General features: G+C 37.4%; 1 protein-coding gene across 1 annotated transcript in view; it reads left to right on the forward strand.

Moving 5' to 3' along the window:
* Positions 1-27,263, forward strand: part of ttn.1 (titin, tandem duplicate 1) — a 172,421-nt gene that overhangs the window by 93,866 nt on the left and 51,292 nt on the right. The window contains exons 139-192 of the mRNA XM_041263764.1: positions 45-219; positions 330-481; positions 596-743; positions 890-1,067; positions 1,193-1,314; positions 1,400-1,687; positions 1,802-2,098; positions 2,292-2,478; positions 2,594-2,709; positions 2,855-3,154; positions 3,326-3,625; positions 3,748-3,853; positions 4,232-4,428; positions 4,548-4,853; positions 4,961-5,239; positions 5,337-5,636; positions 5,727-6,029; positions 6,127-6,504; positions 6,605-6,907; positions 7,024-7,323; positions 7,437-7,733; positions 7,826-8,110; positions 8,206-8,499; positions 8,669-8,968; positions 9,063-9,371; positions 9,478-9,668; positions 9,774-10,203; positions 11,357-11,665; positions 11,774-11,921; positions 12,439-12,538; positions 12,674-12,803; positions 12,891-13,190; positions 13,283-13,600; positions 13,716-14,012; positions 14,147-14,446; positions 14,540-14,854; positions 15,005-15,153; positions 15,258-15,408; positions 15,502-15,783; positions 15,895-16,197; positions 16,437-16,739; positions 16,826-17,107; positions 17,216-17,515; positions 17,666-17,968; positions 18,056-18,364; positions 18,621-18,902; positions 19,004-19,303; positions 19,408-19,701; positions 19,819-22,785; positions 22,869-23,189; positions 23,280-23,564; positions 26,112-26,411; positions 26,527-26,829; positions 26,917-27,192. Of these exons, the coding sequence (XP_041119698.1) occupies positions 45-219; positions 330-481; positions 596-743; positions 890-1,067; positions 1,193-1,314; positions 1,400-1,687; positions 1,802-2,098; positions 2,292-2,478; positions 2,594-2,709; positions 2,855-3,154; positions 3,326-3,625; positions 3,748-3,853; positions 4,232-4,428; positions 4,548-4,853; positions 4,961-5,239; positions 5,337-5,636; positions 5,727-6,029; positions 6,127-6,504; positions 6,605-6,907; positions 7,024-7,323; positions 7,437-7,733; positions 7,826-8,110; positions 8,206-8,499; positions 8,669-8,968; positions 9,063-9,371; positions 9,478-9,668; positions 9,774-10,203; positions 11,357-11,665; positions 11,774-11,921; positions 12,439-12,538; positions 12,674-12,803; positions 12,891-13,190; positions 13,283-13,600; positions 13,716-14,012; positions 14,147-14,446; positions 14,540-14,854; positions 15,005-15,153; positions 15,258-15,408; positions 15,502-15,783; positions 15,895-16,197; positions 16,437-16,739; positions 16,826-17,107; positions 17,216-17,515; positions 17,666-17,968; positions 18,056-18,364; positions 18,621-18,902; positions 19,004-19,303; positions 19,408-19,701; positions 19,819-22,785; positions 22,869-23,189; positions 23,280-23,564; positions 26,112-26,411; positions 26,527-26,829; positions 26,917-27,192 (16,768 nt within the window). The remainder of the gene's footprint in view (positions 1-44; positions 220-329; positions 482-595; positions 744-889; positions 1,068-1,192; positions 1,315-1,399; positions 1,688-1,801; positions 2,099-2,291; positions 2,479-2,593; positions 2,710-2,854; positions 3,155-3,325; positions 3,626-3,747; positions 3,854-4,231; positions 4,429-4,547; positions 4,854-4,960; positions 5,240-5,336; positions 5,637-5,726; positions 6,030-6,126; positions 6,505-6,604; positions 6,908-7,023; positions 7,324-7,436; positions 7,734-7,825; positions 8,111-8,205; positions 8,500-8,668; positions 8,969-9,062; positions 9,372-9,477; positions 9,669-9,773; positions 10,204-11,356; positions 11,666-11,773; positions 11,922-12,438; positions 12,539-12,673; positions 12,804-12,890; positions 13,191-13,282; positions 13,601-13,715; positions 14,013-14,146; positions 14,447-14,539; positions 14,855-15,004; positions 15,154-15,257; positions 15,409-15,501; positions 15,784-15,894; positions 16,198-16,436; positions 16,740-16,825; positions 17,108-17,215; positions 17,516-17,665; positions 17,969-18,055; positions 18,365-18,620; positions 18,903-19,003; positions 19,304-19,407; positions 19,702-19,818; positions 22,786-22,868; positions 23,190-23,279; positions 23,565-26,111; positions 26,412-26,526; positions 26,830-26,916; positions 27,193-27,263) is intronic.

A 27,263-nucleotide genomic window follows, 5' to 3' on the forward strand; every position in this document is an offset into this window, starting at 1 on the left:
GAAAGCAAAGCATTCCCATAACTGGCTATCCCCGGACTGCAAAGTGGTCAGTCGAAAGCAAAGACTTGGAAAGTGGGGACCGTGTGAAGATGGATACTACTAAAACTTTTACAGAACTGGTCATCACCCCTAGTGTACGTCCAGACAAGGGCATCTATACTGTGCATTTGGAAAATGCTGTCACAGCTGTTTCAGGAGAAATCAATGTGAACGTTATTGGTATGTAATACTGAATATACATGTCTAAGTTTTAAGAATGAATGTTTTAATTTAAAAAAAATAAATAAATAAAAAGTTTTGAATTGACAAATTCCTCATCACTTTTTTAGCATGTCCAAGTGCACCAAGAGAATTTAAAGCACCTGAAGTAACTAGGAGTGGAGTGCATTTGATGTGGGAGGCACCAGAACATGATGGTGGTAGTCCGTTGACTGGATACCTCATTGAAAAACGTGAACTAAATCGCAAGACTTGGGTCAAGGTAAATAAATAAATAAATAAATAAATAAAGGTAAAAAAATCACACTGTAAAAGTAAAGCCTAAAATAGTATTTCTAACATATTAATAGTCTAACATGTTAATCATTCTTTTCAGGTTATTAGTGGTGTACATGACCAGGAGTTTACTGTCACAGATGTTGTTGAAGGCAAAGAATATCTGTTTAGAGTATCAGCTTGCAACAAATGTGGTCCAGGGGAACCTGCAAACCTTGATGAACCTGTTAATGTATCATCCCCAGCCTGTAAGTGTTTTACTTTACATAATTTAAAATCATTTCAGTTTTGAGCCATGCAAGCATCTGAACCATAGATAATATACTATATGGTGTTCAGTTAAACAATTAAAAGCATTTGATTTATAGATTAATAACACATTTTTTTATTCTAGCTGTGCCTGATCCCCCTGAAAATCTTAAATGGAGAGATAAATCAGCTAGTGGAATCTTTCTTTCATGGGAGCCACCAAAATATGATGGCGGATCTAAAATCAAGGGCTACCTTGTTGAAAAATGCCAGCGTGGCTCTGATAAGTGGGAGTCTTGTAGTGATCCAATTATAGAAATGAAGTAAGTCCTTTGCTGTTGTTGTATTCTTTTTTAAGTGTTAATCTGTATACAAAATTGTTGAAGTTGAAGTTGAAGTTGAAGTTTTACTGCAAAGCAAAATCCTATTTTCTTTGAAAAATGTACAGGTTTCAAGTCACTGGTCTGAAAGAGGGAGAATGGTATGCATACCGGGTAAAAGCTATGAATAGACAAGGAGCTGGCAATCCTTGCAAACCTACAGATGAAATCCAAGCTGTGGATCCCAAAGGTATATAATCTAAACTTTTTCAGCTTTTATTTTGTTTATGTGGTACGCTAGATTAGTAATATACATATTTTGTTTGTTTCATCAGAGGCCCCAGAAATATTTCTGGATGTTAAACTGCTTGCTGGTCTAACTGCTAAAGCAGGGAGCAAGATTGAACTGCCAGCTTCTGTGACTGGCAAACCAGACCCCAAAATCACTTGGACAAAGGCTGACCTTGTTCTGAAATCTGACGACCGAATTCAAATTGTGACCAAACCTGGTCACTCAACTTTGGAAATCTCCAACACAAAGAGGGATGACAGTGCTACCTTCATCATTGAAGCTGTGAACACCAGTGGTCGTGCAACAGCAACCGTTGAAGTTAACATTCTAGGTAATTCATTATTTTTGCAGGTGGTCCATTATAATAACACAGGGCCTGTGACTGTACACAATTTTGACTATTAGAGCAAATACAATTAATGCTGTCTTTTTATTACTTGAACAGATAAACCTGGCCCTCCAGCTGCATTTGATGTCACTGATATCACCAATGAGTCCTGCTTCCTGACTTGGAACCCTCCCAGAGATGATGGTGGTTCTAGAGTCACAAACTACGTAGTTGAAAGGAAGCCTGTTGAGAGTGAAGTGTGGCATAAACTCTCTTCAACTATCAAGGAAACCTCATATAAGGCCCTTAAATTGGTTCCCCTTAAGGAGTATGTCTTCAGAGTCAGTGCTGAAAACATGTATGGCGTTGGGTTGCCTGAGCAGCATACTCCAATTGTTGCTAAATATTCCTTTGGTAAGTCAATTATATACTTAGCAACAAGCCACAGTTCTAATTTTGTGTATATTTACCATTTTGTAAAAATAAAAGAGTTACGACAGTCACTGTGAATATAATATATATATATATATATATATATATATATATATATATATATATATATATATATATATATATATATATATATATTTATTTATTTGTTTGTTAGACACACCTGGCGCACCAACACGCCTTGAGCCTTCTGATATTGCTAAAGACTCTTTGACGTTGACATGGTATGAACCAGATGAAGATGGTGGCAGCCCTATCACTGGATACTGGGTTGAGAGACTTGACCCAGAAAGTGATAAATGGATTAGGTGTAACAAGCTCCCTATCAAGGACACAACATTCAGGTAAAATATTTTGGAATGGGATCTATATATTATTTGAATCAAGCAAAAGCTATTTTATTTGTTTGCTGTGAACATTTTTATATGACATGTATTTCTTATCTTTGCCAATTATCAGAGTAAAAGGATTGCCCACAAAGCAGAAGTATAAATTCCGTGTCTTGGCTGAGAACCTTGCTGGACTAGGAAAACCAAGCTTGGAAACAGACAAAATCTTAGTTAAAGATCCTATTGGTAAGTGCTTAAACTATACAAACCAAACTATATTATGAAATCGCTTGTCAGTATTGGATACCTTAGGTCAAGCACAATGTAATGTAAATAATGCAATAAGCGAACTTAATTTACTCCTATTGAAAACATACCTTTATCTTTACAGATCCTCCATGGGCTCCTGGAAAGCCATTTGTAAAAGATGTTGCAAAGACATCTGTATTCTTACAGTGGACCAAACCAGAACATGATGGAGGAGCCAAGATTGAGTCTTATATTGTTGAGCTGCTAAAGAGTGGAACAGAAGACTGGGTCCATGTAGCTGAAGGAGTTCCTATGACTGAGCACTTCCTTAAAGGACTGATGGAGAAACAGGAATACTCGTTCCGAGTCAAAGCTGTGAACATTGCTGGTGAAAGTGAGCCTAGCGAACCCAGTGATCCTGTACTTTGCAAAGAGAGATTGTGTAAGTACTTAGTTATTATTTATTATTATGACAGGGATTTTTAGGCTTATTATATGTATTCCATTCTGCCACAGATAATGCTGTCGGCAAGAGTGAATACTGCGAATTGGTGGATATAAAAAGGAAGACGAGATTCAAAGCAAACATGTAATTTTATTATTTATTTCACAGTCCCTCCCTCTCCTCCACGCTGGCTTGAGGTTGTGAATATCACAAAAACCTCTGCTGACCTGAAGTGGGCACCCCCAGAGAAGGATGGTGGCTCTCCTATCACAAATTACATTGTTGAGAAGAGAGATGTCAGACGCAAGGGCTGGCAGGTAGTTGACACCACAATCAAGGACACCAAGTACACAGTTACTCCACTCTCAGAAGGCTCGTTATATGTATTCTGTGTTGCCGCAGAGAATGCTGTTGGCCAGAGTGAATACTGTGTACTGGAAGACTCAGTCCTTGCCAAAGATACATTTAGTAAGTATTATTATTATTATTATTATTATTATTATTATTATTATTATTATTATTATTATTATCAATAAATGAATAAAATACTTGTTACTTGATTATAAATGTGTTTATTTTTTTTTCACTAGCTACCCCTGGACCTCCCTATGCGCTTACAGTGGTGGAAGTGACAAAGAGACATGTTGATCTGAAATGGGAAGCTCCCAAGAATGATGGTGGCAGACCTATTCTGAGGTACTTTAATTGTACAAAATATACACTATACGTTTGTGTACGTATATAATATTTATTATATTTTGTCATTTCTAGTTTACTGATAACTTTAAACCACATAGTTTCTCAAGCTAAATACAGTAGTCTGGCTTATCTGAATTTACCAGTTTGACTTACCAGAAATTCAATTTGAAATAAATGGAGATATTTTATTTCAACCAGCAGTTACAAATGTTCCTATGTCTGTGATGATGAGAGAACAAGCATTTATGGTGTAATTAATATATATTACTAACTATGTTAGACTTGGGGATGGGGCCAACACGATTTCGAACACGGAAATTCGAATAGTGCAGGTTTGACTTATGTGGATCTTACTGTATTCCTTTTTTAATACAGATATGTCATAGAAAAGAAAGAGAAACTTGGAACTCGTTGGGTCAAAGCAGGGAAGACATCAGGACCTGACTGCCAGTACAGAGTAATCGATGTCATTGAAGGCACAGAGCTACAATTCCAAATCCGTGCTGAAAACGAAGCTGGCGTTGGGCACCCTTCTGAACCCACAGAAATTCTGACAATTGAAGATCCAACAAGTAAGAAAACATATGCTGTCATTCTTATTCCATTGCTCCCCCTACCCCCCCCCCCCCCCCTCTCTCTCTCTCTCTCTGTCTCTCTATCTATTTATTTATTTATTAATATATTTTTTTAGGTCCTCCATCTCCTCCTCAGGAGTTGCATGTCACTGATGCCAACAGAAGCAACATTTCAATTGCCTGGAAAGCACCAGAGAAGAATGGTGGCAGTCCTATCATTGGGTACCACATTGAACTCTGTGAAGGAGGAACTGAAAAATGGATGAGAGTAAACTCCCGGCCAGTAAAAGATCTGAAGTACAAAGCAGATGAAGGCATCGTTCCTGACAAAGAGTATATCTTCAGAGTTAGAGCTGTCAATGCTGTTGGTGTCAGTGATCCCTCCGAGATCTCAGAAAATGTATTTGCCAAAGACCCGGACTGTAAGCACCCTTTTGTTCAATCTGATTTATTCATTTTGCATCAAAATGTAATGTTTTTGTAATGTATTTATTTATTTAATTATTTATTTGTATGTTTATTTTACCAGGCAATCCAACTATTGAGGTACAAACTCAGGACATTGTTGTCGTGGAGGGTGAAAAAATGAGTCTCCCAATCCCTTACAGGGCAGTTCCCACTCCAACTGTGTTTTGGCACAAGGATGGCAAGGAACTAAAACCTGATGATAGAGTAAGCATTAGGTCTGATCATACAGCTGCATTCCTTGAAGTAACCAGTTGTCTTCATGCCGATGCTGGTTTGTACACCATTACCTTGGAGAACAAGCTTGGATCAGTAACCGGAACTATCAACATTAAAGTCATAGGTAAACTGCAAAATTGAAGAGTAGTGAACTGTTTTAAACATGATAAATCAATTGAACTATGTTTACTTACAGCGGATTACACCTTTGTTAATTACAGGACTGCCTGGTCAGTGCAAGGATATCAGTGCAAGTGAAGTTACCAAAAACTCATGCAAGATTTCATGGGAACCTCCAGAGAACGATGGTGGCAGCCCCATTTTACATTATGTGCTTGAACGCAGAGAATCTGGCAGGAGAACTTACGTGGCAGTTATGTCTGGTGAAAACAAGCTAAGCTGGCCTGTGAAAGATCTGATACTTAATGGAGAGTACTACTTCCGTGTCAAAGCTGTAAACAAGATTGGTGGTGGAGACTATAATGAGTTGCGTAATCCAGTCATTGCAGAAGATCAAAAGCGTAAGTGTTTTTCTTTGTGCAGTTAACAGAGGACATTTAAAAAAAAAACAGTCATTTGTAAACAATGTAAATGTATGCTCTTTCCTGTAGAACGCCCAGATCCACCAATTGATGTTGAAACCCATGACCCAACTTCACAGTCAGTGACCCTAACATGGAAGCCACCTATGTATGATGGAGGCTGCAAGATCATGGGATATGTTCTAGAGAAGATGGTGATGGGTGGTGAAAAGTTTGAAAGGTGCAATGACGTCCTTGTACCTGTTCTGTCCTACACTGTAAAAGGTCTGGAAGAAGGCAAGGAATACCAGTTCCGTGTGCGTGCAGAAAATGTTGCTGGTGTCAGTGATCCTTCTCGTAGCTCACCACCAGTTAAAGCTTCAGATCCTGTTGGTAAGTTCTATCTCATTATCATGCTTCTAATACCATCAGAATCCTTCTAGTTCTTTTTTTATATTACTTTCTTATTTTCAATATTATTGTATTACAGAACCACCAAAGGTTTCTCTCAGTGGAAGTCTGCAGTCCGGCCTGAACATTAAAAAAGGATTAGAAATTAGACTTGATGCTAACATTTCTGGATCGCCTTATCCAACCATTACATGGCTCAGAAATGATGAAGTTATAAAACCTGAATCAATAAAGAAGAGACTAGATAAGCCAGTGATTAGGAAGAAGAAAGGTGAACCCGAAGTTGAAGAGCCATTCTACCTTTCGCTGCCAGAACGTCTCACAGTTGACAACAGTAAAAAAGGAGAGTCCTGTATTATGGTTCGTGATTCTATCAGGGTTGACCATGGAGTATTTACGATCAAAGTGGAAAATGATCATGGTGTTGCCTCAGCTACCTGTAAAGTTAATGTGCTTGGTAAGGTGCTTCAGTCTCACTTTGGTGTTGCTTTTATTGTTTTCTTAACATGCTTACATTCCAAGAGCACTAAGACTATGCTGTATTACTTGTCTTGTAGATACTCCTGGACCTCCTGTCAACTTTGTATTTGAAGATGTCAGAAAGAACTCTGTTATCTGCAAGTGGGAGCCTCCTTTAGATGATGGTGGCAGTGAGATCCTAAACTATATCTTGGAAAAGAAGGATAACTCAAAGGCTGAAATTGGCTGGGTTACTGTGACTTCAACCCTCCGACAATGCAAATATACTGTGACCAAACTTATTGAAGGAAAGGAATATATCTTCCGTGTAACAGCTGAAAATAAATTTGGCCCAGGACCTCCATGCCTTACACAGTCACTTGTTGCTAAGAATCAATTTAGTAAGTAACTGATTTTCCAAAAAAAAAAAAAAAAAATACAACATTCAAAGTTCTATTTTACATTAGATGTAAAGGTTTTCTTTCTGTGATTAATACCACATTTTCATTTTTTTTAGATCCACCTGAGGCCCCCAACAAGCCTGAAATTGAAGATATTACCAGTAATACCATGCTTGTTACATGGAATGAACCCAAGGACAATGGCAGTCCCATCTTAGGCTACTGGGTTGAAAAACGTGAAATTAATAGTACCCACTGGGCTAGATGTAACAGGAACCCTCTTAATTCACTAGAGGCAAGGGTAGAGGGTCTAATGGAAGGACTGACCTATATCTTCAGAGTGTGTGCAGAAAATGCAGCTGGACCTGGACAATTCAGTATCCCATCAGATCCCAAGACAGCCCAGGACCCAATCTGTAAGTACACTGTAATGCAGATCCACATTTTAAGGTAACAAATGGTTATTGTTTATTTATTTTGGAAATTTACATAGTCTATGACAAAAATAATTTTCTTTCATTTTCCTTAGTGCCACCTGGTCCACCATCACCAAGAGTGGTTGATACGTCAGAATCTTCCATTGAAGTGGAATGGGAAGCTCCAATTTACAGTGGAGGTGGTGATATCCTTGGATATCATGTTGATAAGGTGCTGGCAGGCACTAATGATTGGTCTCGCTGCACAGAAAGACTTGCGAAAGAGCGTAAATTCACAGTGCGGGGGGTCAGAGAAGGTGGTGACTACAGAGTCCGTGTCACAGCTGTCAATGCAGCTGGAGAGGGTGCCCCAGGTCAAACAGAGACTGTAACTGTCAGAGATCCTCAAGGTAACTAATCACAAAATTAAATCAGACTTTCCTACTAGTCTGATAAAAATATAACTATGCAACTCATTTATTGCATGTGTTTGTATTTACAGAGCCTCCTATGGTTGAATTTGACATCTCTGTTAGAAACGGTATCCAGATTAAAGCTGGTGAAACTCTTAAGCTTCCTGCTTTAGTGACAGGACGACCGCCACCAGAGATCAAGTGGACCAAAGATGAAGGAGAAATTGAAGCAGAACGTACTGTCATTGAAACTGTTGGAACCTCAAGTGTGTTTTCTATTAAGAGTAGTCTTCGGAAAGATCATGGGAAATACATTATTACTGCAACAAACAAAAGTGGAACAAAAGCTGCATGGACAAGAGTTGATGTAATGGGTAAGTAACGTAAAAGGATGTATTCATTAATTACAATAATTATTATTTACATATCTGTTTATTTGATAATTATATGTTTATGTTTCTCTTTTTAGATGTTCCTGGACCTGTACGTGACTTGAAACCTGTTATTGTTACAAGAAAAATGATTTTGTTGAACTGGTCAAATCCTGAGGATGATGGTGGAAGTGATGTCACTGGATTTGTTGTGGAAAGAAAGGATGCAAAAATGCATACATGGAGACAACCTATAGAAACAACGTCATCTAAGTGTGATATCGTGGGTTTGCTTGAAGGACAAGAGTATATGTTCCGCATTGTTGCCAAGAACAAGTATGGCTGTGGTCCTCCAGTTGACCTTGGACCTATAGCTGCAGTTGATCCACAAGGTAACACAATAATACCAATCTTGTTAAATTGCATTAACATGTTTTAAAGGTAATTTTCATGTAAAAAAAAATAAATATATATATATATATATATATATATATATATATATATATATATATATATATATATATATATATATATTTATTTATTTTTTAAATATTGTTATAGGTCCACCAACATCACCTGAGAAATTCCACTACACCGAGAGGACAAAGAATTCTATCACGCTTGCCTGGAAACCTCCACGCAGTGATGGTGGAAGTCCAATTAGGGGTTACATTATTGAGAAAAAACGACATGACATGACTGAATTTGATGTTGTCAATCATCAGATTTGCAGAGATTTAACCTATTTAATTGATAACCTTGTGGAACTGAACATGTATGAATTCCGTGTGAAAGCAGTTAACGAGATAGGAGAAAGTGAACCTTCAATTCCACTGAATGTAGTAATTCAAGATGATGAAGGTTTGTTCTTTTTTATATATACATTTGTTCAAGACAATAATGGAATAACTGAACTAGTATTTGTATCTAACATACATGTTGTTGTTGTTTTTAGTTTCTCCAACCGTGCATTTGCTTAAGCACTTCAAGGCTGACTTAATTACTGTGAAGAAAGGAGAGCCTATTGAAATCCCTGCTGAAGTCATAGGTCTCCCAATGCCTAAGATTGAGTGGTCCAAGAATGAAGTTGTTATAGCTAAATCAACAGAAACACTCAAGATTGATACAGAGGAGTTATCAAGAACCAAAGCGAATACCAAACTCAGCATTCCTGAAACTGTTAGACAAGACAAGGGCCTTTACAACATTACTGCGTCAAACCGCCTTGGATCAGCAAGTCGGGCAGTTAAAGTAGAAGTTCTAGGTAAGAAGATTCAACAGCAAACATTTTTGCAATTGGTTTGAGTTTCTGACTTTGCTGGTAAATTTTAGCTATAAAGGCATTAAACTCCTTTTATGTTTCTCTGTAGACGTCCCTTCACCACCACGAAACCTCATGGTTTCTGACATCAAGGCTGAATCATGTTATCTTACCTGGGATGCCCCAGAGGACAATGGTGGCAGTGAGATTACTAACTATATTGTGGATAAGAGAGATGCAAGTAAGAAGAAGTCTGAATGGGAGGAAATAACAAGCTGCATCATTGACAGGAGATATGGGGTAACATTTCAAATTATTACTTAAAAATTAAATGTGATTTACTACTACTTCTGCTACTACTATTACAACTGCAAATGCTAATTATAATGTGTATTTTTCTTTAAGGTGTGGAACTTAACAACAAATGGTGACTACCAGTTCAGGGTTAGAGCTCAAAACAAGTTTGGAATCAGTGATGACTGCAATTCAGACAAAGTGGTCATCAAGGATCCTTACGGCCTTCCTGGACCTCCAGGCAAACCAAAGGTTATTGATCACACAAGAACTTCAATGCTTGTGACTTGGGAGCCTCCTTTGGACAACGGTGGAGCCACAATTACAGGATACTGGCTTGAGAAGAGAGAAATAGGTGGAGTTTACTGGGCCCGTGTAAATAGGGCACCTGTCACCAAACCTGCAGTTAAAGGACTTGAGTTCAATGTTCTCCATCTCATTGAAGGAGTTGAGTACCAGTTCAAGGTTATGGCTAGTAATGCTGCCGGTATTGGACCTCCAAGCGGACCATCTGATCCTGTCTTAGCTGCTGATCCTATCTGTAAGTATAATTTAGCTAAATGTGTTACTATACAGTTTGGGGGTTCTGGAAACATTTATGAGCATAAAACTTAGTAAATACATTGACATGACTAATAATAAAAATGTAATAATAATAAAAAAATGAACAAACCCGAGAAAAGCACAGTGTTTAGCTGGGTACATAGAACGAGCTGAATGTACCTACAGTAATAGTTTCAGTGCAAATTTAGAGCGGTTAGCAAACGTCAGATATAGGTGAAAACAGAATTATCGAAACTAACTAACTAATGAAAGTGGCGAAATTAAGTTCTAAGTAACTAGCAGAGCAATATCCCAACCACTTTCATGAAAGTGGGGAGAGCAGTTTTAAGGAGAAGCAAACTTAACTGAAGCCTTTTGTGCAGAAAATATACCTCTGCATACATTTGATAATGTAAAACCTAAAGGGAGGATGGTTTACAGTTCTGGAGAAGCATGAACCCTGATTTGCAACTCTTGCAGTGGTTTCCCTGCGGTTCTTAACCTGTCAACAGTGTAAATAAAGAACTATCCTTCTAATCTTTTAATGTCCACCTTGTATTACCAAGGCCACAGATGTGCTTAAATAGACATCAACAAAAGGATAGTGTAAAACTCTCAAACCAGAACACTGATTTAAAAAAAAGAAAACTAAATTTCAGTGTTCATATTATTTTATTTTTTACATCAGACAGGTATGCATGTTAAAATTAAGCATATTCCTGGTAAGCATATTCCTGTTACGGTTGTTTTTTAAAAGGTACTGTTAATTATAATCTATGTTTACTTTTGATTGGAAGTGTGTGTGTTAAAAGAAAACACATTACATGTTAAATACATAAAAAAATATATATGTTTACTTTGCACAAATACAAAAATATTGCAGTATATCACATGAATAAATATTTTTTTAAGTTAAAATTTTTGTAGCCGTGACCATTCCATGAAATTGTTTATTTTTAGCTGTGACTGTCGTGATTTTTACATATTTTACCGCAACAAAATCACATTCCTAATCATCATGGATAAGAAGCAGAAATAGGTTGTTACATTTAGAATTACCATTCATTGCAAATAACTACCTATTCATAATTAGCATTAGTAGGAAGAATTCAAATGTGTTTAATATTGAAGTCATTCTTTACAATTGTCAGATGCCCCTGGAGCTCCATCGTGCCCTGAAGTTGCTGACAAAACCAAGTCTAGTGTCTCTCTTAAATGGAAGGCACCAGAAAAGGACGGTGGTAGTCCAATTAAAGGCTACATTGTTGAATATCAAGAGGAAGGTAGTCTTGATTGGACAAGGGTGAATGAACCAGACAAGTTGCATCCTACCTGTGAAATCACTGTACCAAATCTGCAAGAGCTTAGGAAGTACAGGTTCAGAATTGTTGCAGTCAATGCTGCAGGCAAATCTGATCCAAGTCCTATGACTACTGAAATAGCTGTAAAGGAGATACAAGGTAACAGTCATTTGATCTCTACTGTTTTTGTGTCATGCATCTAGCAACCAGCAACCAGCACTTTATTCATTAAGCTAACGCAATCTAACACTTCTTTCACACTTACAGAGGAGCCAGACATCATTCTTGATATTATTGCACAAGATCTGCTGTCCTGCCGTGCAGGTTCAACTATTAAAATTCCTGCTATTATCAAAGGACGTCCTGTGCCTACAGTGACTTGGGAGTTTGAAGGAGAGGCGATAAAGGACATAAAGTAAAATTATATATATATATATATATATATATATATATATATATATATATATATATATATATATATATATATATATGTGTGTGTGTGTGTGTATGTATGTATGTATGTATGTATGTATGTATGTATGTATGTATGTATGTATGTATGTATAGATATAATTCAACACTTTACAAAAAATTAACATAACATGAAAGAAATGGGCTTGTAACCAGGAGGTCCCCGGTTCAAATCCCAGCTGAGCCACAGACTCATTGTGTGGCCCTGAGCAAGTCACTTAACCTCCTTGTGCTCTGTCTATCAGGTGAGACGTTGTTGTAAGTGACTCTGCAACTGATGCATAGTTCACATTCCGTAGTCTCGTATCTTGTAAATCACTTTGTGATGGTGGTCCACTATGAAAGGTGCTATATAAAGATTATTATTTATTATTAGAAATAAATGCGTGTAGTTGCCATGGCATTAAAAGCATTTAAGTACCTTCACTGTTTGTTTTCAAACACACTTTCCTTTGACAGAGGTATGTTAAACATACCGAAATGTGGGAAGTTATTCATGGATCAAATCTTTTTTTTTTTCTGTTCCAGGGTGGTGTTCAAAATGTCCCTGCAGATGCACAGGTATTATATCAATCAAGTAACTCACATAGAACACAGTTTCTTAACTTCAGTTAATCAACTGGAACAGACATGTTTTTATAGATTGAATCTTAGAGTAAACTATATAGCAATATATTTTAAACCTTTCTTTTTCAGATTGAAGGTACTAATAACACATCAACAGTGACCATTCCCGAGGCGAAACAAAGCCACTCTGGCAGGTACATTATCACTGCCAAAAATAAGGCTGGACAAAAGATAGTGAACGTCAGAGTCAGTGTCCTTGGTAAGACTGCAATTTACCATTGATATTTAATCTAAACCATGCTTCTTTTTACAAGGATTACTAAACTAGAAAGCTCTGTGTTTACAGATGCACCAGGACCACCTAAAGATCTTAAAGTAAGCGATATCACCAGGAGCACATGCCGACTTACATGGAAGCATCCCGATAATGATGGTGGAGACAGAATTAAGAGCTACTTCATTGAAAAGAAAACAGTTGAAGGAAAGGCCTGGACTAAAGTAAATGCATCATGTGGATGCAATTACTTCATTGTGCCTGATCTTATTGAAGGTCAAGAGTACTTCTTCCGTGTCCGTGCAGAAAATCGTTTTGGCACAGGTCCACCTGTAACAACTGTTCAGAGGACCAGGGCTAGGGATCCAATTCGTAAGTGTTTTTTTTTTTTTTTTAAGTATGTGTATTCATATTTGCACCATACATTATGGCTGGATGCCTTATTTTTGTATTTATTTTTTCAGATCCTCCCGAACCTCCAACAAGACTCAAGATTAATCTTATAACTAAAAATACTGTCACTCTGACATGGAAATCACCAAAGAATGATGGAGGTGCACCTGTTACACACTACATTGTGGAACGTCTCAGTTGGGATTCGACTGGACAAGAGAAGGAGACCTGGAAACAGTGTAACAGACGTGATGTTGAAGAAACCACTTTCAAAGTTGAAGACCTTAAAGAAGGCGGAGAATATGAATTCCGTGTTAAGGCTGTAAACGAGGCTGGTACGAGCAGACCATCTTCTACAGTTGGGCCTGTCATAGTTAAAGATCAGACATGTAAGTACAAAATCTAAAATATAGATACTATATCGATATATAATGATTATGGTTTCTGATAGTAACATGTACTTGAAAGCATAATTGATTACTGTATTTTTACTTTTCAATTTAGGTGCACCAGAAATTGATCTTAAAGAATTTATGGAAGCTGAGCAAGGAACAGATATTAAAATAGTTGCCAAGATTAAGGGATGTCCATTCCCAACAATAACCTGGCACAAAGCTCCACCCCACAAGGCTGATGACAAGACTGAAGTGCAGTATGATGAGCATATCAACAAAATTGTGAGCGAAGAAAGTTGCACATTGCTAATCCAGCAGTCCAACAGGAAGGATACTGCTCTGTATACAATAACAGCAACCAATAACCTTGGGACTGCCGTAAAACAAATGAGACTTAATGTTCTTGGTAAATATATGCACGTGTGTGTGTGTGTGTGTGTGTGTGTAATAAATTTCACTTGTTTATGTATTATTTATTTATTTTAACAACATTCTCTGCAAATCTCTTATACATTGCATCTTATTATCTTCTTCTATTAGGGCGTCCTGGTCCACCAGTTGGACCAATTAGGTTTGAAGAAATTACTGCTGAAAAGATGACTCTAGCCTGGCTCCCTCCAAAAGATGATGGTGGTTCAAAGATTAAAAACTATGTGATTGAGAAACGTGAGGCAAATAGAAAAACCTGGGTGCATATTACAAATGAAGCTACAGAGTGCTTATACACTGTACCAAAGCTATTGGAAGATCATGATTATGTGTTCCGCATCATGGCCCAAAACAAATATGGCATTGGGGATCCTCTTGATAGTGAACCCGAAAAAGCCAGAAATCTTTTCAGTAAGTATATACAGTACACATGTAATATTTTCCATTTAACAGTGATATGAAATATTGTTGATACTTAACTGAGAATATATTTGTTCTACACAGCTGTTCCTGGTCAATGTGAGAAACCAACTGTTAGCAGTGTGACCCTTGACTCTATGACTGTAAGCTGGGAGGAACCAGAATATGATGGTGGCTCCCCAGTTACTGGCTATTGGCTGGAACGCAAGGAGACCACTGGAAAGAGATGGAACAGAGTCAATCGTGACCCTATCAAGGTTATGCCTCTTGGTGTATCTCATGTTGTAACTGGTCTAATTGAAGGATCAGAATATCAATTTCGAGTCACACCAATTAATGCTGCTGGTACTGGTCCTACAAGTTTGCCCTCAGATCCAGCCTTTGCCAGAGATCCTATTTGTAAGTTGTTTTTTTTTTTGTTTGTTTTGTTTTTGTATTTTTTTTGGGGGGGGGGGGGGGGGGGGGGTGGGGCAGTTATTTTGATACATTAGTATTGTCATAGTATTTAACATCACATTTGAAAAAAATATCTACTTTTTTTTTGTTTAGCTCCGCCTGGACCTCCAATTCCCAAAGTGATTGATTATACCAAGTCAACAGTAGAATTGCAATGGGTCCCACCACAAAAGGATGGTGGATCTAAGATTATTGGATACTTTGTTGAATATAAAGAGGAAGGAAAGGAAGAATGGGAAAAAGTAAGTGTCAAACATTATCCCTGCTCTTTTGAATTTGTATACCAGATCAATTGTGAACTTACAGTACATGTAAATAATTGTGATTGTTTTGTTTTCCATTTTAGGCCAAAGATAAAGAAGTTAGAGGAACCAAGTTTGTAGTACCAGGGCTCAAAGAAAAATCTCTGTACAGGTTTAGAGTACGAGCAGTGAATGCAGCAGGAGTTGGAGAGCCAGGAGATGTTTCTGATGTAATTGAAGTTAAAGACAGAACAAGTATGTGACACGAAATTGTGCAATTATTTACCCGCAGCCTTTTCCCATGTCTGTGTCGAATGTCATAAATGTATGTTTGTCTTGTGCTTTTAGTTGTTCCTGAGGTGAACTTGGATGCCAGTGTAAAGGAGAGGATTGTTGTTCATGCTGGTGGTGTAATCCGCATACTGGCCTATGTGTCAGGGAAGCCAGCTCCCCAGATCACATGGACCAGAGAGGATGGTGCTTTGCCAGAAGAAGCTGCTGTTGAAACCACATCAATTAGCTCTGCTCTTGTAATTAAGAGATGCCAGAGAAAACACCAAGGCATATACACTCTATCTGCCAAGAATGAAGGAGGTGAAAGAAAGAAGACCATTGTTGTTGATGTGTTAGGTAAGAACTGGAATTTATTTGTATATTTATTGTTTTCTGTAAAAAAAAAAAAAAAATACTAAGAAAATGACTAAGAAAATGAAAAACACATTATTTTCATTTAAATTATAGATGTTCCCGGCCCAGTTGGCAAACCCTTCCGAAGTGAGAACCTTACCACTGACTCATGCAATTTAACTTGGTATTATCCTGATGATGATGGTGGATCTGCAGTTTCCAGCTATATTATTGAGAAGCGGGAAGCAGATCATAAAGGCTGGACAGCAGTGTCATATACAGTTACCAGGCAAAATGCAGTTGTCCAGGGCCTGATTGAAGGAAAAACATACTTCTTCCGAATTGCAGCTGAAAATGTGATTGGTGTGGGACCATTTGTTGAGACACAAGAGGAACTTCTGGTCAAGGCACCTATTTGTAAGTATGGTGACTAAAAAAGCCCTTGTGGCTAAAGCTATATTTAAGCATTGTGTAGTCTTTAAGTCTAAACTTATATCTTGTAAAAAAAAAAAAAAAAAAAACGTTTTAAAAAGAAAGCAATTTATCAACTTATGTAATTCTATTTTGTCCAAAAGTGAGAAAAAAAGAAAAAATATAGAAATGTAACACTGATGATTATTCATAGACATTACAATTGAATTAATTGTTCTTTCTAGCTGTACCTGAGCGACCTGAAGATCTTGAAGTTACAGCTGTCACCAAGGACTCAGTTAGCTTCACTTGGAGGCCACCAAAGTATAATGGTGGGTCTGACATTACCATGTATGTTCTTGAGAGCCGTCTTATTGGCAAAGACAAGTTCAACAGAGTCACAAAGGAAAAGCTGATGGACAGGAAATATACCCTTGAAGGACTGAAAGAAGGTGACACGTTTGAATATCGTGTAAGTGCCGTAAACATCATTGGCCAAGGCAAGCCTTCATTCTGCACCAAACCAATCACATGCAAGGATCAACTTGGTAAGAGTTCAATTCATCAAGTGTTTTTTAAGTGTTAGTCAAAGAGCATGATAACAGTATTTACTTATTTTATGTTTATTTTTCAGCACCACCAACTATAGAGCTTGACTTCCGTGACAAGTTTATAATACGTGTTGGCGAATCCTTCAGCCTTCCCGGGCGCTACACTGGAAAGCCGGCACCAAAAGTTATTTGGTCAAAGGATGACACTGAGGTTAAAGCAGATGACCACATAAAGATAAATACCACTCCTACTACACTCTGTCTTGGTATAATGAAGTGTAAACGGGAACACAGTGGCCGATACTGTGTACTTGTAGAAAACAGTACTGGGTCACGTAAAGGCATTTGCAACGTAATTGTTGTTGGTGAGTTTTAAGTAACATTATCATTTAGATATTTTTTAAATATATTGTTGTAGAAATTCATTAAAGTCAGTAACATTCCTTTTTTTTTTCTTTTTCTTTTTAATAAAGATCGTCCTCAGCCTCCAGAGGGCCCTGTCACCTTTGAAGAAGTTCATAGAGATCATATGGTTATTTCATGGAATCCTCCACTTGATAATGGTGGCAGTGAAATTACAAACTATATTATTGAGAAGAGAGATTCAAACAGGGATCTTTGGATTCCTGTCACTTCTGCATCTACAAAGACAACATGTAAAGTGCCTAAACTAATAGAAGGAAGAGAATATATCATGAGGATCTGTGCTGAAAATGCATATGGCATCAGTGACCCACTGGACTCTGAGGAAATGAGGGCTAAGGATCGCTTCAGTACGTAGCAGTAATATATATATATATATATATATATATATATATATAATATATATATATATATATATATATATATATATTTCATGATATATATATAGTACTTATAAATTCCTACTTCTATTCATTCAAATACATTTTTTTTTCTAACAGGAGTTCCTGAGGCACCTGAACAGCCAGTTGTTAAGGAAGTAAAGAAAGATTCTGCACTGGTGTCATGGAACAGGCCACGTGATGGTGGAAAGCCCATTACCAACTATCATATTGAAAAGAAAGAGACTATGTCTACTCGTTGGGCTCGTGCTTCAAGGGAACTTATTTATCCAGATACACAGTACAGAGTGAATGACCTCCTGGAGGGCTGTGAATATGAATTCCGAGTTATGGCAGAGAATGAAGTTGGTATTGGTGATCCGAGTCCTCCATCCAAACCTGTCTTTGCTAAAGATCCAATTGGTATGTTAAAAAAGATTAACTGATGCTTTAGTTTCATACTAATATCAAATTCTGTTTTTGTTCAATAAAATGCTTTTTTGATTACAGTTAAACCAGGTCCACCTGTCAACCCAGAAGTTGTAGACAAAACTAAGAACTCAGTAGATCTTTCCTGGCACCCACCCCGCCACGATGGCAAGGGCAAGATCTTTGGCTATCTGATTGAGTATCAAAAGCCTGGAGAAGAGGAGTGGAAGAAGGCAAATCACACTCCTGATTCATGTACTGACACGAAATTTAAAGTGACAGACCTCACCGATGGCGAGATTTACAGATTCAGGATTATGACTGTAAATGCAGCTGGTGAATCTGACCCAGCTTATATCCGTGAACCAGTTCAAGCAAAGGATAGACTTGGTAAATATAATATGTAATCTGTGGTGCTAATGTTTAACATATTTAATGTATGAGCAGCTTTTGTAAAACACTTTTTTTTTTAAAATATTATATATATATATATATATATATATATATATATATATATATATATATATATATATATATATATAGATATAGATATATATATATATATATATATATATATATATATATATATATATATATATATATAGATATATATGTATGTATATTATTTTTTTTTTTTTTTTTTTAGAAACTCCTGAACTGTTGCTTGATGCTAACATGGCCCGTGAATACCTAGCCAGGGTAGGAACCACCATTACACTTAGTGCTGGAATCAAGGGAATGCCTTTCCCCAAGGTCACATGGAAGAAAAATGACAAAGAAGTTCCCAACAAAGCTGATATTGAGGTGACACCTGTGGGAAGCAAACTTGAAATCCGCAACTGTGTTCGTCCTGATGGAGGATCATTTTCTCTGACAGTGGAAAATGAAGCTGGATCAAAGACTGTTGCAGTCAATGTGATAGTATTAGGTTTGTTATTTTTTATCTCTGAAAAAATATGGTATTAAGGACTAGTCATTTATTCTGAGGTTGCATTTTTCAATTTCTGTTTTTGTTTTTCATCCCTTCAGATAAACCTGGTCCGCCAAGGCATTTAAATGTCTCTGAAATTAGATCTGATTCATGCTACCTTACCTGGAAGGAGCCAGAGGACAATGGTGGAGCTGTTGTTTCTAACTATGTAGTGGAGAAACGAGACGTAGCAGCTGCTCAATGGATACCAATGTGCTCCTCGTCTAAGAAGCTCAGTATAATGGCTAAATACTTGATGGAAGGCAATCAGTATCTCTTCCGTGTTGCTGCTGAAAACCAGTTTGGAAGAAGTGAATTTGTTGAAACTGCCAAACCTATTAAGGCTATTAATCCATTATGTGAGTATTATTTTCAGTTAATTTACCAGAATTGCTCATTTAAATACTTTGTAATGTATATTTTTTTAATACTAATTACAATTTATCCTTTTCTATTTTGCAAGTCCCTCCTGGTCCGCCAAAGAACTTGCATCATGTAGATGCTGATAAAACTGAAGTCTCCCTCGTGTGGAACTGGCCTGATCGCACTGGAGGCAGTGATATCACTGGATTTTTAGTTGAGTACCAAGAAGAAGGAGCAAAGGACTGGATTATATTTAAGACTGTCAGCATTCCTGAATGTCTTGTTACTGGACTCGAAGAAGGAAAAACATATAGATTCCGTGTGAAAGCAGAGAATGCTGTTGGTCTTAGCCGTCCTGACACAACATTGCCAGTCCTGTGCCAAGAAAAACTTGGTAAGAAGTTGGAAATGTGTTTTTAATATAAAGTGTGTCTATAACATTTTAGTAATTTCCCAATGTTTAAGAATTAATATTAATTATTCTTAATGTAATTTTTGTTTTTATTTGCAGTGCCACCAACTATTGAAGTTGATGTGAAACTCATTGAAGGGCTTATTGTAAAGGCTGGAAGCAAAGTGAAACTTCCTGCAATAATAAGAGGCATCCCTATTCCTACTGCTAAGTGGGTTATGGATGGCAGTGAAATCAAAACTGAAGGCAATTACTCAATTGATACCGATAACTTGTCAACAGTTCTTAACATTAAAGATTGCACAAGAAAAGACACTGGTGAATATTTGCTCACAGTGGCTAACCCTGCTGGCAGTAAGACAGTTGCCTTGCATCTAACTGTCCTTGATGTTCCCAGTCCTCCAGTTGGCCCCATTAACATCCTTGAGATAACACCTGATCACATGGTTATAAACTGGCGCCCTCCAAAGGATGATGGTGGAAGTCCAGTAATGAATTACATTGTTGAAAAGAGAGAATCCAAGAAGGAAACATGGGGAGTAGTGAGTTCTGGAAGTACAAGCACAAAAGTTAAGATTCCGCGTCTTCAGAAGGGCTGTGAATATATTATGCGTGTCCGTGCTGAAAACAAGATTGGTATTGGTGAACCACTTGATTCTCAACCAACTGTTGCTAAACACATGTTTGATCCTCCAGCACCACCTGGTAAGCCAGTGGCTTCTGACATTACAGAAAATGCTGTAACAGTCAGTTGGACCATGCCAAAATCAGATGGTGGTAGCCCAATCAGTGGCTATATTGTGGAGCGCAGAGAATTATCTGGAAAATGGATACGTGTAAACAAGACACCAGTTCTGGATCTCAGATACAGAGCTCATGGACTTTTTGAGGGCAATACATATGAATTTAGAATCTTTGCTGAAAACATAGCTGGTATTAGTAAACCTTCTCCAGTCTCTGACCCAGTTAGAGCATCTCGTCCTATTACACCACCTGGGCCTCCAGTCAATCCTAAACTTAAAGACTGGAGCAAACAATCAGCAGATTTGGTCTGGACAAAGCCTAATAGAGATGGAGGAAGTCCTGTCTTGGGATATATTATTGAGTGCCAGAAATCAACCAGTGTTCAGTGGGATAGAATTAACAAAGATGAACTGATAAAGCAGTGTGCGTTTAGGGTACCAGGACTCATTGAAGGCACAGAATATAGATTCCGTATTAGAGCTGCTAATGTTTATGGAGAAGGAGAACCAAGAGAACTTCCAGAATCTGTTATTGCAAAGGACATCCTCCAACCTCCAGAGATCAACCTTGATGTCACTTGCCGTGACACAATGACTTTCAGGGTGGGACAGACGATTGCAGTTACAGCTCGTGTAAAGGGCAGACCAGATCCAGATATTACTTGGTCTAAGGATGCCAGAGTTTTAACGAGTGACAAGCGCACTGAAATCAATAATGAATGTCCTTTGGTTGAGTTAGTAGTAAAGGAAGCTACCAGAGCAGACCATGGTAAATATTCAATTGTTGCTAAAAACAGCAGTGGTCAGGCCCAAGCAGCTGTTGTAGTAAATATTCTTGACAGGCCTGGACCATGTCAGAATTTGAAGACATCGTATGTAACCAGAGAATCTTGTGTAGTGTCCTGGGAAAATCCAGAAGATCATGGAGGCACAGAGATTACAAACTATATTGTGGAATGTCGTGAACCTAGCCAAAGAGGATGGTCAATGATCTCTTCAGATGTTACCAGACGCCTGATTAAAGCCCCACTTTTGGAACACCATGAATATTTCTTCCGTGTGTGTGCTCAAAACAAGGTTGGTCCTGGCCCAACTACTGAGACCAAGACACCAATTCTGGTTATTGATCCTGTTGAGAAACCAGGTGATCCAGAACATCTACATATTGCTGATACTGGAAAAACATTTGTTCTTCTTAAATGGAGAAAACCAGGTTATGATGGTGGTAGTCTCAACTTGTCCTACCATGTAGAAAGGAAGCCCAAAGATGCTGAAGAATGGGAAAGAGTTCACAAAGGAAGCATCAAGGAGACACATTTCATGGTTGATAGATGTATTGAAAATCAAATTTACCAGTTTAGAGTGCAGACAAAGAATGAGGGAGGAGAAAGCAACTGGGTTAAGACAGGTGAAATCGTAGTTAAAGAAGAGTTACAGAAACCAGTTCTAGACCTGAAGCTGACTGGTCTATTGGTTGTGAAGGCAGGTGATTCTATACGAATTGAAGCTGCTGTCAGAGGAAAACCTCAACCTGAAGTCACATGGGTAAAGGACAAGGATGTTGCTGACATAAGCAAAAATCCTAGACTTCAAATTGAAACTGCTTCTGAATATTCTAAATTTCTTATGACCAAATCCAGACGAAGTGACAGTGGGAAATATGTAATTACTGCAACAAACCCTGCTGGCAGCTTCACAGCTTATGCCACTGTAAATGTCCTTGATAAACCAGGACCCATCAGAGATTTGAAGATCACTGGAATTTCAAGTGACAGATGTAATGTTACATGGGATCCTCCTGAGGATGATGGTGGCTGTGAAATTCAAAACTACATTTTGGAAAAATGTGAGAGCAAGAGAATGGTATGGTCTACATATTCAGCTTCTGTTATGACTAACTATGCTCATGTCACTCATCTTGTGGAAGGAAATGAGTATATCTTCAGGGTGCGGGCTGAAAACAAAATGGGCACAGGTCCACCAATGGAGAGCAAGCCAATTGTTGCCAATACACAATTTAATAAGCCTGGCCAACCAGATCCTCCAGAGGTCACAAAGATTAGCAAGGACGAAATGACAGTCATATGGACTCCACCTGAAAATGATGGTGGCAAATCCATTACAGGATACATTCTAGAAAGGAAGGAGAAACGAGCAATTAGATGGGTGCCAGTTACCAAAACTCCAATTCCAGAGAGACGTATGAAAGTTACTAATTTGATCCCTGGTCATGAATATCAGTTCCGTGTGAAAGCTGAAAATGAAGTTGGCTTAGGAGAACCAAGCATACCATCAAGATCTGTGGCTGCAAAAGACCCAATAGGTACGTATCTATTTTAATATGTTTCAAAACTAAACATAATGTTTCTTAAAATGTATTTGCTAATTTGTTTCTTTCCTTTTCAGAACCTCCTGGTCCTCCCAGTGGGTTGAAGGTGGTTGACAGCACAAAGACTTCCATTACACTTGGATGGGTTAAACCAATATATGATGGTGGTGCTCCTATTATTGGATATGTGGTTGAAATGAGAACTAAGGGACCAAGTGCTAAACCAGATGAGGGTTGGAAGAGGTGCAATGTAGCTGCACAACTTGTCCTGACTGAATTTACTGTCACCAGCCTTGATGAGAAACAAGAGTATGAATTCCGAGTTTCTGCAATGAATCAGGTTGGCTTAGGCCGTCCTGCAGACTTGACAGAAGCAGTGTCACCAAGAGAGATACTTGGTAAATTAATTTTCCCTTTCAATTGCTACAGTTTTCAACTGTTTAAAATACATTTACTGAAATATTAAAACATATATTTATATTTTACAGAGGCACCTGAAATTGACTTGGATGCAAGTCTCAGAAAGGTTCTTACTGTTAGAGCTGGATGTCCTATCAGACTGTTTGCTACAATTAGAGGAAGACCTGCACCAAAAGTGTCCTGGAGGAGGATGGGTGTTGACAATGTTGTCAGAAAGGGTCATGTGGATCTGATTGACACAATGACTTTCCTTGTTATCCCTGAAAGTACACGCGAGGATTCAGGAAAATATTCCCTGACGCTGACTAGCCCAGCTGGAGAGAAAGCGGTTTTTGTTAATGTTAAAGTTCTTGGTATGTATGATTTCTCTCTCTCTCTTTCTCTCTCTCTCTCGCTCTCTTTCTCTCTCGCTCTCTTTCTCTCTCTCTCTCTCTCTCTCTCTCTCTCTCTCTCTCTCTATATATATATATATATATATATATATATATATATATATATATATATATCGAATATATATATATATATATCTATATATATATATATAATATATATAATAATCCGACAGTCTACTAAAATAGAAAACAAATTTAAATAAATTATGACTACGATATAAATCTCATTTAAATTGGTTTATTACTGATTATTATTATTATTATTATTATTATTACACTATGTAACACAATTTTTGTTCCTGGGTAGTAAGTGTTATTTCCTAATTGCTTATGCCTCAAAAGTATAGAAAATGGCTATTATTCCCCACAAACTTTGCTTTTGTGACCAGGGCAGGATTTCAAAATATCACTATTTCCAATGGGAAAACGGGCAAATGTGTGTCTTTTCGTTCATAAAGTCAGAAAAAAACAACATATGAATCCAAATTAACATGTATTTATACTAAAGTAATACAAAAATGACAACAAAAGATTTAGAAGTGAGTAGTTTTTCGAGATTTACAATTATACTGTAAATAGTTTTCCCATTGGAAATAGTGATGTTTTGAAATATCACTGTCCTGGTCACAAAAGCAAAGCTTGTGGGGAATAATAGCCATTTTCTATACTTTTGAGGCATAAGCAATTAGGAAATAACACTTACTACCCAGGAACAAAAAAAATAAAAGAACATTTGTTACACTGTGTTATTATCCAAAAACCAACCCTGCATAACCCTGTTTTCCAATTTCTAGAGGCTGGATCCTAGTTGTTGGTCCCTCTGTATAGTTTTATATTTATTTGTGTATATATATATATATATATATATATATATAGAGAGAGAGAGAGAGAGAGAGAGAGAGAGAGAGAGAGAGAGAGAGAGAGAGAGAGAGAGAGAGAGAGAGAGAGAGAGAGAGAGAGAGAGAGAGAGAGAGAGAGAGAAAATTAATTTATCAATTATATTTCGATGAAATTCACTAGATGTGATCGAAAAATGACAAACTCTGTTTTAGAGCAGGTGTTGCGACTTTTTATTGTGCGGATTAACATCTGACATCACAAAGATGCTTTAAAATGATGTGCTTCAGTCATAGTCACTCAAGCATGTCATGGTCAAGGGTGAATGATCGAGTGATTAAAAAGAAACCAAAAATGTTTTGTCAGTGTTTATCATTTATGTACCTTAATTTTTACAAAAAGAAATGTTATAGTATTGATAAGTTTCTTTTGATGCTCTCTCTCTCCCTCCCTCTCCCTCTCTCTCCTCTCTCTCTCTCTCTCTCTCTCTCTCTCTCTCTCTCTCTCTCTCTCTGCTTAGAGATATATAGAATTATAGATATATAAGATAGATATAGTATATATATATAATATATATATATATTATATATAATATATATTCAAATAATATATTCCCGACAGTCCACTAAATTAGAAAACAATTAGAGTAAATTTACATTTAAATGATGCTATTATTATTATTATTATTATATATTATTATTATTATTATTATTATTATTATTATTATTATTATTATTATTATTATTGTTATTATCCAAAAAACAACCCAGCATAACCCTGTTTTCCTATTTCTAGATGCTGGATCCTAGTTGTTGGTCCCTCTGTATGGTTTTATATTTATTTACAGTCCAGCGTTTGTTGTTAAGTAGTTTGAACCAAATGCTAAATCACAATGTAGTCAGTTTATTACTAACCTTACTGCATTTAAAATGATCAATTTCCTTTACTCACAATCTGATGTTTTTCATTGCTGCTCAAATAAATAATAATTTTAATAGATTTTTTATTCATAACTTGAAATTGCCTAAATCAAACAAAACATCCACTGGGTAGCGATTATATCCTCCATACCTGTAAATAATATTGGTTGAAATAAAATAAAGCTACAATGTTAACAGGGCTGCAGTCGGTAGCTATAGACTTTGCAACAGCACTGGTTATAGTATAGTACTTCACTTGATTCATGGGTTTGCAGCGATCCTGAATTTATTGAAACTGACGTGTTTCCTTTGTTGTTGTGTATAGCAGAAGAACTGCTAGAAAGTGTATTTTGAGACGTAGAAACATGTTTAGCGCGCAGATGGTACAACAGACTAGATGCTGGAACTCACTTTGACAGTAGATAAAGGTAACCCTCTTTCTAGCCAATGAACCGTCAGAAAGATTTTTAAGAATAAACTTCCCTTTCACAAGTCCTTCAGTTTGAGTGCTTTGCTACATAGTGCAGTTCCGTAACTAATTTTATATTTAAACAATGACAACACTCATTCAATCCTGGCATGCACTCAACTGTATTTAAATGGTGCCGCAGGAAATGAATTACGGTATGCTAAGAGGGACAAGACAGAGGAGTGCGATTAATTGACAATCCTATACTTTTAGTTTATTTTTTTACGTCTGCAGTGACCTAAACTCTTCTTTACTTAACTGACCCTATTGCTTAACCAACAGACACTCCTGGACCTGTAGCAGATTTGGGTGTTGCTGATATCACAAAGATGTCATGCCAACTGTCTTGGTCACCTCCTGAAAATGATGGTGGAAGTTCAGTGACACACTATATCCTTGAAAAGCGTGAGGCTGACAGGAAGACTTGGGCCACTGTTATTGCTGACTTGACGAAGACCAGCTTCAGTGTGGCAAATCTGGTACAGGGCACTGAATACTATTTCAGAGTCACAGCTGTCAATGAGTATGGCTCAGGTGTTCCTAAAGACACTGGAAGTGCTATCCTTGCAACAAATCCTATCAGTAAGTTTATTTTGTTTGCCTTAAATCTAAATCTTAATCTAAAATTAAAAAAAATATATTATATCCATTACTGACTATTTGCAAATTCCTAATATATACTTGTTTACTACTAAAGGTGAACCTGACCCACCAAAGAAAGTTGATGTCATGGATATTACAAAGAACAGTGCAACTGTGGCCTGGGAGCGCCCACTGCGGGATGGAGGTGCTAAAATTGATGGGTACATAATTGACTACGTAGAAGATGGTCAACCAGATGTTCACTGGACACCATACTCTGTTGTGAAAGATCTGAGCATTGTTGTTGTTGGACTGAAAGAGGGCAAAAAATATAAATTCAGAGTGGCAGCAAGAAACTCTGTTGGTAGCAGTCTGCCACGAGAAGTAGAAGGAGTGTTTGAAATCAAGGAACAACTCAGTAAGTCTCTCTTTTTCTCTGCCCCTGTCTGTTCCTCTCAGGCTCTTTTTCTGTTTTACTTACGATTTTTTTATGTTCTTTTTTCAGTGGCACCTAAGATTATTATGCCTGAGTATGTTTCCACCAAAGCTGGACAGAAACTCAGAGTTGAAGCTCATGTAGCTGGAAAGCCTGCACCATTCTGCAAGTGGAAGAAGGGAGATGATGATGTGGTCTCTTCTAGTCGTCTGGCAGTGCATAAGGCTCAGAATACTTGCGTACTTATTATCAAGGACGTCTCAAGGTCAGATAGCGGTTACTACAGCCTTTCTGCTGAAAACAGCTCCGGCACTGTTTCTCAGATCCTAAGAGTAGTGATTATGGGTAAGTTTTTTGTTTGTGTAGTAAAAATAATAATAATGATAATAGTAATAATAACCATAACAATAATGTTC

Source organism: Polyodon spathula, chromosome 11, assembly GCF_017654505.1.
Source record: "Polyodon spathula isolate WHYD16114869_AA chromosome 11, ASM1765450v1, whole genome shotgun sequence".
Classification (NCBI taxonomy): Eukaryota; Metazoa; Chordata; class Actinopteri; order Acipenseriformes; family Polyodontidae; genus Polyodon; species Polyodon spathula.